The sequence below is a fragment of the Priapulus caudatus genome, unplaced genomic scaffold (genome assembly GCF_000485595.1).
Source record: "Priapulus caudatus unplaced genomic scaffold, Priapulus_caudatus-5.0.1 Scaffold1, whole genome shotgun sequence".
NCBI lineage: Eukaryota > Metazoa > Priapulida > Priapulimorpha > Priapulimorphida > Priapulidae > Priapulus > Priapulus caudatus.
Window position 1 is genome coordinate 1,161,950 of NW_014577062.1, and position 9,809 is coordinate 1,171,758.

Below are 9,809 nucleotides of genomic sequence, written 5' to 3' on the forward strand. Positions count from 1 at the left end.
CCCCACCACCGCCACCACCACCACCACCACCACCACCGCCACCACCACCGTCACCGCCGCCGCCATCACCACCGCCACCGCCACCGCCGCCACCACCGCCTTACCTGACACAAGCTTTCAACGGGCGCCTCTCGCCGCTAACGCGTGATATATAATATACGTTTACATTACGAACTCGTGAAACTTAAAAGCAGAAGCGCTCTTATATGCACTAAAGAGGTTGGCCCCAGCCAGAATATCTGCCGACGCGAGGAGCGGACTAGAGACAACCTCGTCACGGACATCAAACGCAGTTACGACGCACGACTGCCATTACGGGGTGGCTCTAACACAACACCGTCCAACCGTTAAAGAAATCGAGCGAAGAAAAAATCGCTCGAGTTGCTCGGTTTCACGTTCGGCCGAGCTGTCTATATGTATAGGCTCGTAACTTGTATCGTATATTTGCGGTGGCCGTAAAAAGTGACCGTTTCTTTTCATGTCGAGTTGGCAATTTGCTTGGCGCGCCACGCGACCTGTAACTATAGCCGCCGTGAAGATCAAAGCGCAAATAGTGAACGCGGCAGAGTAATAAGCGGTAAAGCATAATAATGCGGCGCGGATTTCGTTACACGGGAGAGATGTGTGGCTGTAACGAGACATCGTATGCTATTTGGTTGAAAGATTTGGAAGCAAGATTTACAGCGTTTACGGTTTTTTAAATTTCGGGCAGTTGGAAAATACGAACGCACGTACGCGCGCATGCACACACACACACACACACACACACACACACACACACACACACACACACACACACACACACACACACACACACACCAAATTACCAAATACACTTATGATAGCACAATATTATACATTATTTCTGAACGTATTTGTGCAGGCGTGCACGCGGGTGTACGTGTGTGTGGAAGTGGCGTGTAAGTGCGTGCGTGCGTGAGTGGCGTACACTTGCGTGCGTGTGTGTGTGCGTGCGTGCGTGCGTGTGTGTGTGTGCGTGTTTGTGTTCGAACGTGTGTGTGCGTTTGAACGTTTGTCTGTGTGCGTGCGTGTGTGCGTGCTTGCATGCGCGTGTGCCGGTGTGCATGAGAGCGGCAGTGGTGAGTTTTATTTATTTATGCTAGTATTGTCTATACTAGATTCATCACGCTGGATTTACCAACTACGTAAAATAGTCAGAAATGTTTCAACGTATTTTTTTGTTCGTACAGCACCTGTGAAGTTATTATATTATCGCTTGCTATTTGCACTTTTTAATAAACCTAATAACATTCACGATGCAAAACTGTGTATAACCCCGCATGGTATCGTAATAAACATCCTATAGTAAAAAGCCGGCCTATGTAAGTTGACAAGATCTGCAAACGCGTCCTGTAAATATTTTCCTGCTAGTACGCTAATGCAACCCACGCTATAATCAATTTCATAGTGTAATATGTTGATACAAACATGGTAGGTAGGTAATATAAGCGTGAATTCGTGAAATTCAATTCATTGAGAAACTGATTTCAGTGTTAAATATCATCACATATGTGTGCTTGATGTTGCATGGTTAGGTATATATATATAATCTTTAATTGATAATAATTAAGATGATGAGAATGGTATTAGATATACTCAAATGAATGATAGATGCCCGCATAGTGGTCTTCTATGAGTAAAATAGTTTGATCTAAAGTATGTTACCTGTTATATAACTTATACTGTTGGGGTGTGACGTTTATTCCTGTTACGACATTCTGTAATTTTATTATTGCTTGTAAACTCGACATTAATTACCGTTGGTGTTTGTTCACAAACGTAAATTATTACCTATGTTGTATTTCTAAACGTGTGCATTTTGAATTACAACGGGTTTCCAAGTTCAGCTATAATACAGAAGATTATTGAAGGTATTCGCGAACTTTGAACAGGTGTAATAAATGCTACATTACTCTTATATTATCGTATATATATATATATATATATCGTATATCCCCTAACTGATGGGTAAACTGTAACGATAGTCAACCGTGTACGCGAGCGCTGTCGTCCGTTGGATTATATTGTATAAACGATAAGTCTGTTATATTATATATTTGATTTAATTAGATGTCACCGCTGCATATAGCGAACGTCTACTATTCATGCTCGTGGCTGACAGCGCTTCTCCTCGTGGATACAAAAGGGAGGACGTCGTGTAGAGAAATCCAGGCGCTTGTCGAAAAAAACATTCACGGCACAGATGCAATGTAATACATATCATGTATTATATTCTATATGTATAGGCATTAGGCAGACGGGGTGTTTTGCCACAGGCTGCTGTATCCCGGGGCGAATTTGATGGACAAGAGATAACAGATTATATCTGTTGCTTCTGAAGAACGTTGGCAATTGTGTTCATTGCTCAGCGGTTAAAATATTGTAAATGTGTGATTAGGTGTACCGTTAATTTTAATGCGTGGTTTATTTAAGTTTACACGTGAGCTGTTGTGTAGTAGTAGGTCGTTTTGAACAAACATTTTGAAACGCCAATGAAAAAGCAAAACCCACTTCGAAATATATATTATTGAAATTGATTTTAAATTTGCACATAGATGGTGACAAAGCATTTCATTACAATAACTATCGGCATACTCCGGAACGCATTTGAAGCAGAATCACGCGGAATAGCGAATCACGCGGAATCAAGCAGAATCAGTCTATAACGAAAATCATGATATTGCCGATTTGCCCTCTCTGAAACACGTCCTATCGCAAGAGGCAAGTCTGTGCTAAGTTACGGTCACCACCGTATGTGCTAAAATACGACATTGAGTACCACCCGACGCTCTGGCTGCCTAGCATTATTATCGTGCTCATTGCATTATTATGGTCTCGTGGTCGAACTAATTTCACTTCCATCTGATTCCAACGTATGTCCAAAACGTAAATATGCTTGTATTTAGTCGTTTATATCAAAATAAAGATGAAATGGCTAGAAATATTGTTGGAATGCTATTTCCAAAGTTATTATCGTTGGTAATTATTGTTGGCACGGTCTATTCTCTTATGTTCTAATAACGACACGTGGAGACGCCGGGGAGACGGCATTGGTTTCCTCCGCTCTCTAAGAGTGGCCCTGAATCACCGCATCAAAAGAAAGCTCTCACAAGAACAGAACTTTATGTGCAAGGTAACCCACATATGGGATATTTCTTCAGCTAGGTTTTATTGCCATACCGAGACATGGCACGTCACGTCACTTTACAAATCGCCATGCGTTGCTGGCCGCCGATGCGTCACTGACACACTCACCGTTAGTATTATCCTGATGAACATGCTGTTAAACAAGAATTACATACACGTCCATCATTGATCTCCTATAAACCCATGTACTTTATGAAAATGTGGAACAGGATATTTTTACCTCAGAAATGTTTTATTACAACACGACAAATCCTATAAAGCGGCACGTTCAGCAGTATTGATCATAAAATTTATCTGACCCACACCCATAGCAACACGCACGCATACCATACCGCTATTTGTCCTCAGACTTTATAACTGTGCCTGCCCCGGTGAACACAATCCCACGTATTTACAACACCCCCCAATCAACTTGTTTGTCACTGCAGGCTTAGTGACTTCGGTGCAGTATCAGTCTACAACAGGCCGTGCGAATCAGTTTTGATGTACCGCCTGGAACATTCACTCGTTCCCTGCTATAGTAAGCATTGAACGTTTATGCTGCTCAGTATGATACTTTCACTTCTGTCAAAAGCTCTATTTGATATCAGCACTTATTTACTACTACACCACGTAGCTGGTGCACTGTAGAAGTACGTTGGTGCAGCTATGCCACCACAGTTACCAAACAGGATTCAGCATATTATTCTTGAATAAATCACTCACTACTCGTGAACGTGAGTAAGATCGGGACGTCATACCACGGCTACCCTGTCATGACTGCTGTTTCGAGTGCTGCTTCTGGTCCCTATGCGCCTGAATCCATTCATTGATCTGTTGCTTAAGCTGCTCATTGGGAACGACCATCTCCATAGATAAAGGCTGCCGATTAAATGGATCCGACTGATCGCTGTGCGAAATCAACAAAAACAATATCGATTACACTGCCGATCAGATTAGCACTGATAATTATCATCACAACAAATGCTTAGATAAAATAACTGGACGTTTCCAACGATGTCCTATTCCAGTGCAGCAAAGAGCAGAACGTGAGAATCACACGCACGTTTTAGAGATCTGTCTACTCCAGCAAATGATTATGCACTCCATCGGCATTATGCACCCACCCCATCAGCACCCCCATAGACTCCTACACTATCTTTGGTATGATAACAGAACAGCAAGGGCCAAGTTTGCGGCAGCTGGTGGGGGTCCTTACCTGAGGATGTGACGAGCGATGGTGGATCTGTCCATGGTGTGGCCGGAAGTTGGCAGCAAGACAGGATCTCGCATGATGGTGCCGAGAATCGGGTCTAGGAACTCCTCGGGGGCCTCTTCCAGCAGCTCGTCCTCTGCCTGCTGCTTACTGGCCACCTCCTGAAGCAGCACGACGAACAGCAAGCGATTACATTACCGACCAGGGCAAGCATCGTTGTCTGCATGGTCACCTTGTGGTCATCTTTCTCGTGTGTACTGACACATGGGTGGGTGGGAAGTACAGACAAACGCCACCTTGGGGCATAGCATACACAATTGGCAATGTACAAACCACAGGCACTTGAAACGTTTCAATAAAATATAATGCTAAATAAATACGAAATCTAATACTAGTACTACAAAATTCTTAATGTTTCTATACTCTCTTTCACCTATTATTGCCGACAGTTTCCTGTCAATTCCGTGTAAATGCTCTATGCACACACACTAATGCCGCCAATGCTCACTGTGCACAGTGACTGTTAATATATATTAGTGTAAGCGTGCAACAGTCGCGCCGCGAGAGCAGTGGCATCCGGCAGCGTACGTTGGACGTAGGATATGGACGGAATTTACAGGAAACTGTTGGCAATAATAGGTGAAACAGAGTAGGCCTATAGACTATAGAAACATTCGTATTTAGTTAGCATTACATTTTATTGAAACGCTTCAAGTGCCTGTGGTACAAACGAACAACTTTCACAAACCGACTGGTTTGTAAGTGTCTGCTTCAAGGTAGCTGCTCTTGTTTAAAAAAATTCCTAAAAATTACCACATTTACAAGAAATGTAGTTTAGTTAGACATGACAGTGCAACCGATTGTTCTAAAAGTTCAATAGCAAATGCCTAGAAATGTCATGATAATGAAATAAACCAATCAACCAAGTTGTTAATACATAGATGAACGCTCACACACAAATAAATATGGAGCTTTAGCAACAACTTAATATGGATACTCACTAACAAACAAAAACAGAGGCTCTGCAATAAAAAAATCTTTACTTTGTATTGCTTTAACTGTAGCTAAAGCCTTTAGCTACAATTAAAGCAATACAACACTCTAGAATGTTAGGGTATATTATAATAGTAAGTGCTTAAATAATAGTATATACCTATAAATTTCTATAATCATGCATTCAGTTTTGTCATAAAACCACAGTGAGTTTCGAAATCTTTGGTTTTGGCTGCTGACAGGACACCCCGCGATTGTGCTGCCATCCTGTCAAAGTTGCCATTTATTTTGCACATTACAGACTGAGGGCTAATGACAAAACTGCAATTATATTTATACCTAACTGCTATTCAACTGAACGATATTTATGTTACGACAAATTCGTCAATATTATAACTGAATCTAAAAGTTGTTTATAAGATATTGCAATCCTCCTCTTATTTTAACAAGTGCCGCGGAGCGACAGCGCTCATCTAACGTCTACTGCGGTGACTCTGTGGTGGAGTGGTGGGATTCTAGTAAACCCTGTTAGTCCCAAATGTGTTCACATACACGCCGAAACAGTGGAATGCATTCAGGGATTGGTGTCTTCAGGTACTCTTCTCTTAAGGAATTTCGCTTTGGGATCTGTGATGTATGTTAAAGTTTGGCTCTACTTGTAGATGTTGCTGTCGTGTGGTTACGTTGTTTTATTTAGAGTGTGTGTTCTTGCTCGAGATTGTTATATATATATGATAGTTCTCTGCCTCGTTTACTAGTTATGCTGAACGAACTAAATTCAGAGAGTCAGAATATGGGTGATTGCACTGTCGATGGCCATTTTACCCTAGCGCAAGCCTATGCAGCTGCATATAGAGAGTCTGCCTACCTTAACCATTTTAACTGGACTAGGGGTGGTGCGGCCGGGCAAAAATTCTAACATCCGTACCTAGCCCCACCCACATGCACTGGCAGTGCATACGTTCATCGTTAACATACATGACAACAGCATAGCTCATGTAGGTGCGAAATTATACCGATTTAAAGGAGGCATAAACCTGCTGCAATTGGGTCGGTGGAATACTTTATTGGCATTTTGAAATTTCACGTGGACAGTTGGTAGCCTTCTATTACAGTGTCGGCAGTGTCATGCTATTATTGATTTCTACTTAGCTGCAACGCAGGCGAGTCAAGATCTTTCAACAATATGTAAACAAATCCAGTTTAACCCTCCTCTGAGGTCAAAAGTTAGTCCGAGGCAGCTTACCTCTTTCCATAGTTCAGCGAGAAGGTTACAGCTTTCATGTTCTGCTTCAATAAAGCCATATAAAATCTGAGGTCACCGCTGAAACATTAAAAAGTGTTTTCAAGTGTGTCGCCGTCAGAACCATGTCCTGACTAGATAATGTCTAAAATCTGCCGGCTGGTTGCCCATTGAACCGTTTGAACTCTGTGACCATTCCAATTTCGGCAACAGTGACTGGCTTTGTTCTACCATGACTATACTACCGTTTGGACTATACGAGCCTGAGAGTGCGCCTGGCCGTTTATGAAATTTGATGCCGCAATTTCTGCATTTCCTCGTCCCATCACTTAACTAAGGAGTGGAATGCTCCCTCACTTCTTTTACACTCTCTTTGACCTTGACTCTTTGACCCCCGCTTCTTCGACAGTCGCATATTTCGTTTTGACAAATCCCGCCCTCGATTGGCGAATATCGTGACTGCGTATTACGTTACGTCGTGTCAAGATTTTGTGCTTCCATCTGTTGACGGGATCGTACGTTGGCGACGGACGATCCATTGCTATTCTTCAGCTGCATCTGACTATTCGTTCTAGTATAGCTAATCAATAAGAAACATGCTCCCTCATCCTGGTGGCCTGCACCGAAAATTGTGATGCGCGAAACTTCTTGAAAGGCAGAAGGATATAGTATGCGCCACCGGTGTCGTTGTATACAACGATATCAGGCATCTATTTAAAACAATAAAAAAATGTTCCTAATAAAATATTGACACCAGTCGGAATTTTTTATGTAGCGTATCTTAGAACTTATTTTAACTGAAAATATGCAATGAACCTGGGGTCATTTAACCTTTTAAATGCGTCCACCTGGTAAGCTGCGAGGCTGAAATTCTCGGTCGCGTACATCGCCGGCTGGCCGGATCTGGATGGAGCACGGTGGTGGCGGTGCGAGTGCTCCTGAAGCAGCGAGCGCCGAGTACGAGCGGGTTGTCGTTCGTCGAGACGAGTGTTTCCGCTTCGTCAAGGTAAGCTGCGCGCTCGGTCGCTTCGAGGGTGCACCCCGTGAGATCTTGGGCGAATGTGAGTCGACTGAGCGCCTGCGGGCTGTGACTCAACCTGCTTGAGTTCTTTCAGCCTTCAGGTTCCTGCTGTCTTGCTGGTTACCCGACCGCTTGGTGCGGTTCGGGAGAGAAGAAGACAGTTGAGACGCGGCATGGGATGGTAGACGCCTTGACTGTTGGAGAGGGCGCGGCGGTGAGGGTGTAGAGGTTGAGGAGCGTTAGAAGCGCGCTAGACGGGTTAGAGGCGCGGTACGTTTAGAGGAAGGCCGGCGAGCGTTAACGGCGCGGACGTAAGGCGCGACGTTGAGAAGCTGCGGACGACGCTATGGGAGGGCCGGTTTACCGTTAGACCTGGCGGACGTTTAGAGGCGGGTGTCGGACGTGAGAAGGCGCCGCATTTTAGAGTGGCGGTACGCTTCAATGGCGCGGCGGACGGGGTGTTAGAAGGCGCGGGCGCGAGGCGTGGTTTACGGAGTGCGCGGGAGTCGTGAGAGTCGCGAGAGCGGTTAGAGGTTCGCGGGACGGTGAGAGGCGCGGGTTTGTGGGCGGTGTGGGAGCGGGGTGGAGATGCTGCGGAGCGTTAGAGGCGCTGGACGTTTGAGGAGGGCGGGCGGACAGTTAGAGGCGCGCGACTCCATCACGTCGCGGCTGACGTTTAGACTGCGGTGACGGTTTAGCCTAGGCGTCGGACGTGTAGAGGGTGGGCGCCGGGCCGGTGGTACGCGTGAGCGGTCCGCGGACGCTTAGGACGACGCGGTGTTACTTATAGGGTGCGGCTTACGTTTAGAATGGTCGTCTGACGTTTAGTACCCGCGCGCGCCAACGCTAGGACGTGTCGGGCTTACGTTAGCATCAGCGGCCGACGTTAGAGACGGCGCGACTCTGTAGACTGGTCGCCGATGGCGGGACGTGTACAGTACGGCGACGCGTTAGAGGCGGCGTGGGGTACGGTGTTAGATGGCGCGACTGCTTTGATGGAAAGGAGACGCGCGGGGGACGTTAGAGTGGTCGCGGACGTTGACTGCGCGGGACGTTAGATGTCCGGCCGGGGACTTCAGAGAGCCGCGGTGGGTGTTAACGTTAGAGCGCGGATCGTTAGCGCGCATGGCGTTAGACGCGCATGGTGACGGTTAAGAGGCGTGCGTTAGCGTTGAGGCGCGTGACGTTAGACTCTGCGGTGGACTGCTAGACTGCGCGGACGTGTGAGGCACGCGGAACGTTAGACATCGGGCGGGGGTGGGTGGTGGGGTGGTGGGGGCGACCGTGTGTGACGGATGGGGCGCGGGGGGACGTTTATGAGGGCCGCGGACGTAGGATCGCCGCGTGACTGGTTGTAGACGGCGGCGGGTACGTTAGACTCGCGGGGGGGTTGACGTGTAGAGTGGCGCTTGGTGGTACGTTTAGAGTGGCACGCGCCGGTGGACGCTAGAGTGGCGGCGGGGACGCTTTAGACGCTCGTGGACTTTAGAGCGCGCCTGACCTTAGAAGCGGCTGATCTGCGCCTCGGTTAGATCGGCGTACGTTAGATGTTGCCGGTGACTGTTTAAATGCGCCGGGGTTGGACCGTTAGAGGCGGCGGGTGTCGGTACGGTTAGAGGCGGCGTACGTGGAGACGGCGCGACACGTTAGAGGCCACCTTGCGACGTCGTGAGATGCGGCGCGGATGCGTGGTTAGAGGCCGTCGGCCAGACGTTAGAGGGTCGCGTCTGGGGTGGGGACGTTAGAGGCGCGCGGTACTTTAAGCGGCGAATTAGACGACGCGGGAGTTTAGGAGTGCGCGATAGCCGACGCAGACGGCTTAGACGTGCGGTACGTTAGAGCGCGGGACGCTAGAGCCGGGGACGTTAGATTTGCGCGCGACGTGAGAGTGCGCGTGACGTTCAGGCCGCGCGGACGTTAGAGGGGCTCGGGTACGTTATTACGCGCGGTTACGTGGATGAAGGCGTCGGCACTCGTGAGAGGCGCGACGTTGATGTCGCGCGACGTTAGACGCGCGGCCTGAGAAGGCCGCGTGACGTTAGACGGCGCGACGTTAAGGAAAGCGCGGACGTGAGAGTGCGTTGCGGACCGTGAGAGGCCGGGCGTTATGAGCGCTGGGAGTGAGAGGCCGCGGACGTGCCGAGTCTCGGACGTTAGAGCGCGGACGGTGAGAGCCGTCGAGTTAGAGG

At 47.4% G+C, this 9,809-nt stretch overlaps 1 protein-coding gene across 1 annotated transcript in view; it reads right to left on the bottom strand.

Moving 5' to 3' along the window:
* Nucleotides 1–2,539: 2,539 nt before the first annotated feature.
* Nucleotides 2,540–9,809, bottom strand: part of LOC106808549 (ubiquitin conjugation factor E4 A-like) — a 17,709-nt gene continuing 10,439 nt past the window's right edge. Inside the window, exons 16-19 of the mRNA XM_014811345.1 lie at nt 9,574–9,734; nt 7,448–7,537; nt 4,367–4,524; nt 2,540–4,057 (exon numbers count right to left, since the gene is read on the bottom strand). Of these exons, the coding sequence (XP_014666831.1) occupies nt 3,922–4,057; nt 4,367–4,524; nt 7,448–7,537; nt 9,574–9,734 (545 nt within the window). The 3' untranslated portion in view covers nt 2,540–3,921. The remainder of the gene's footprint in view (nt 4,058–4,366; nt 4,525–7,447; nt 7,538–9,573; nt 9,735–9,809) is intronic.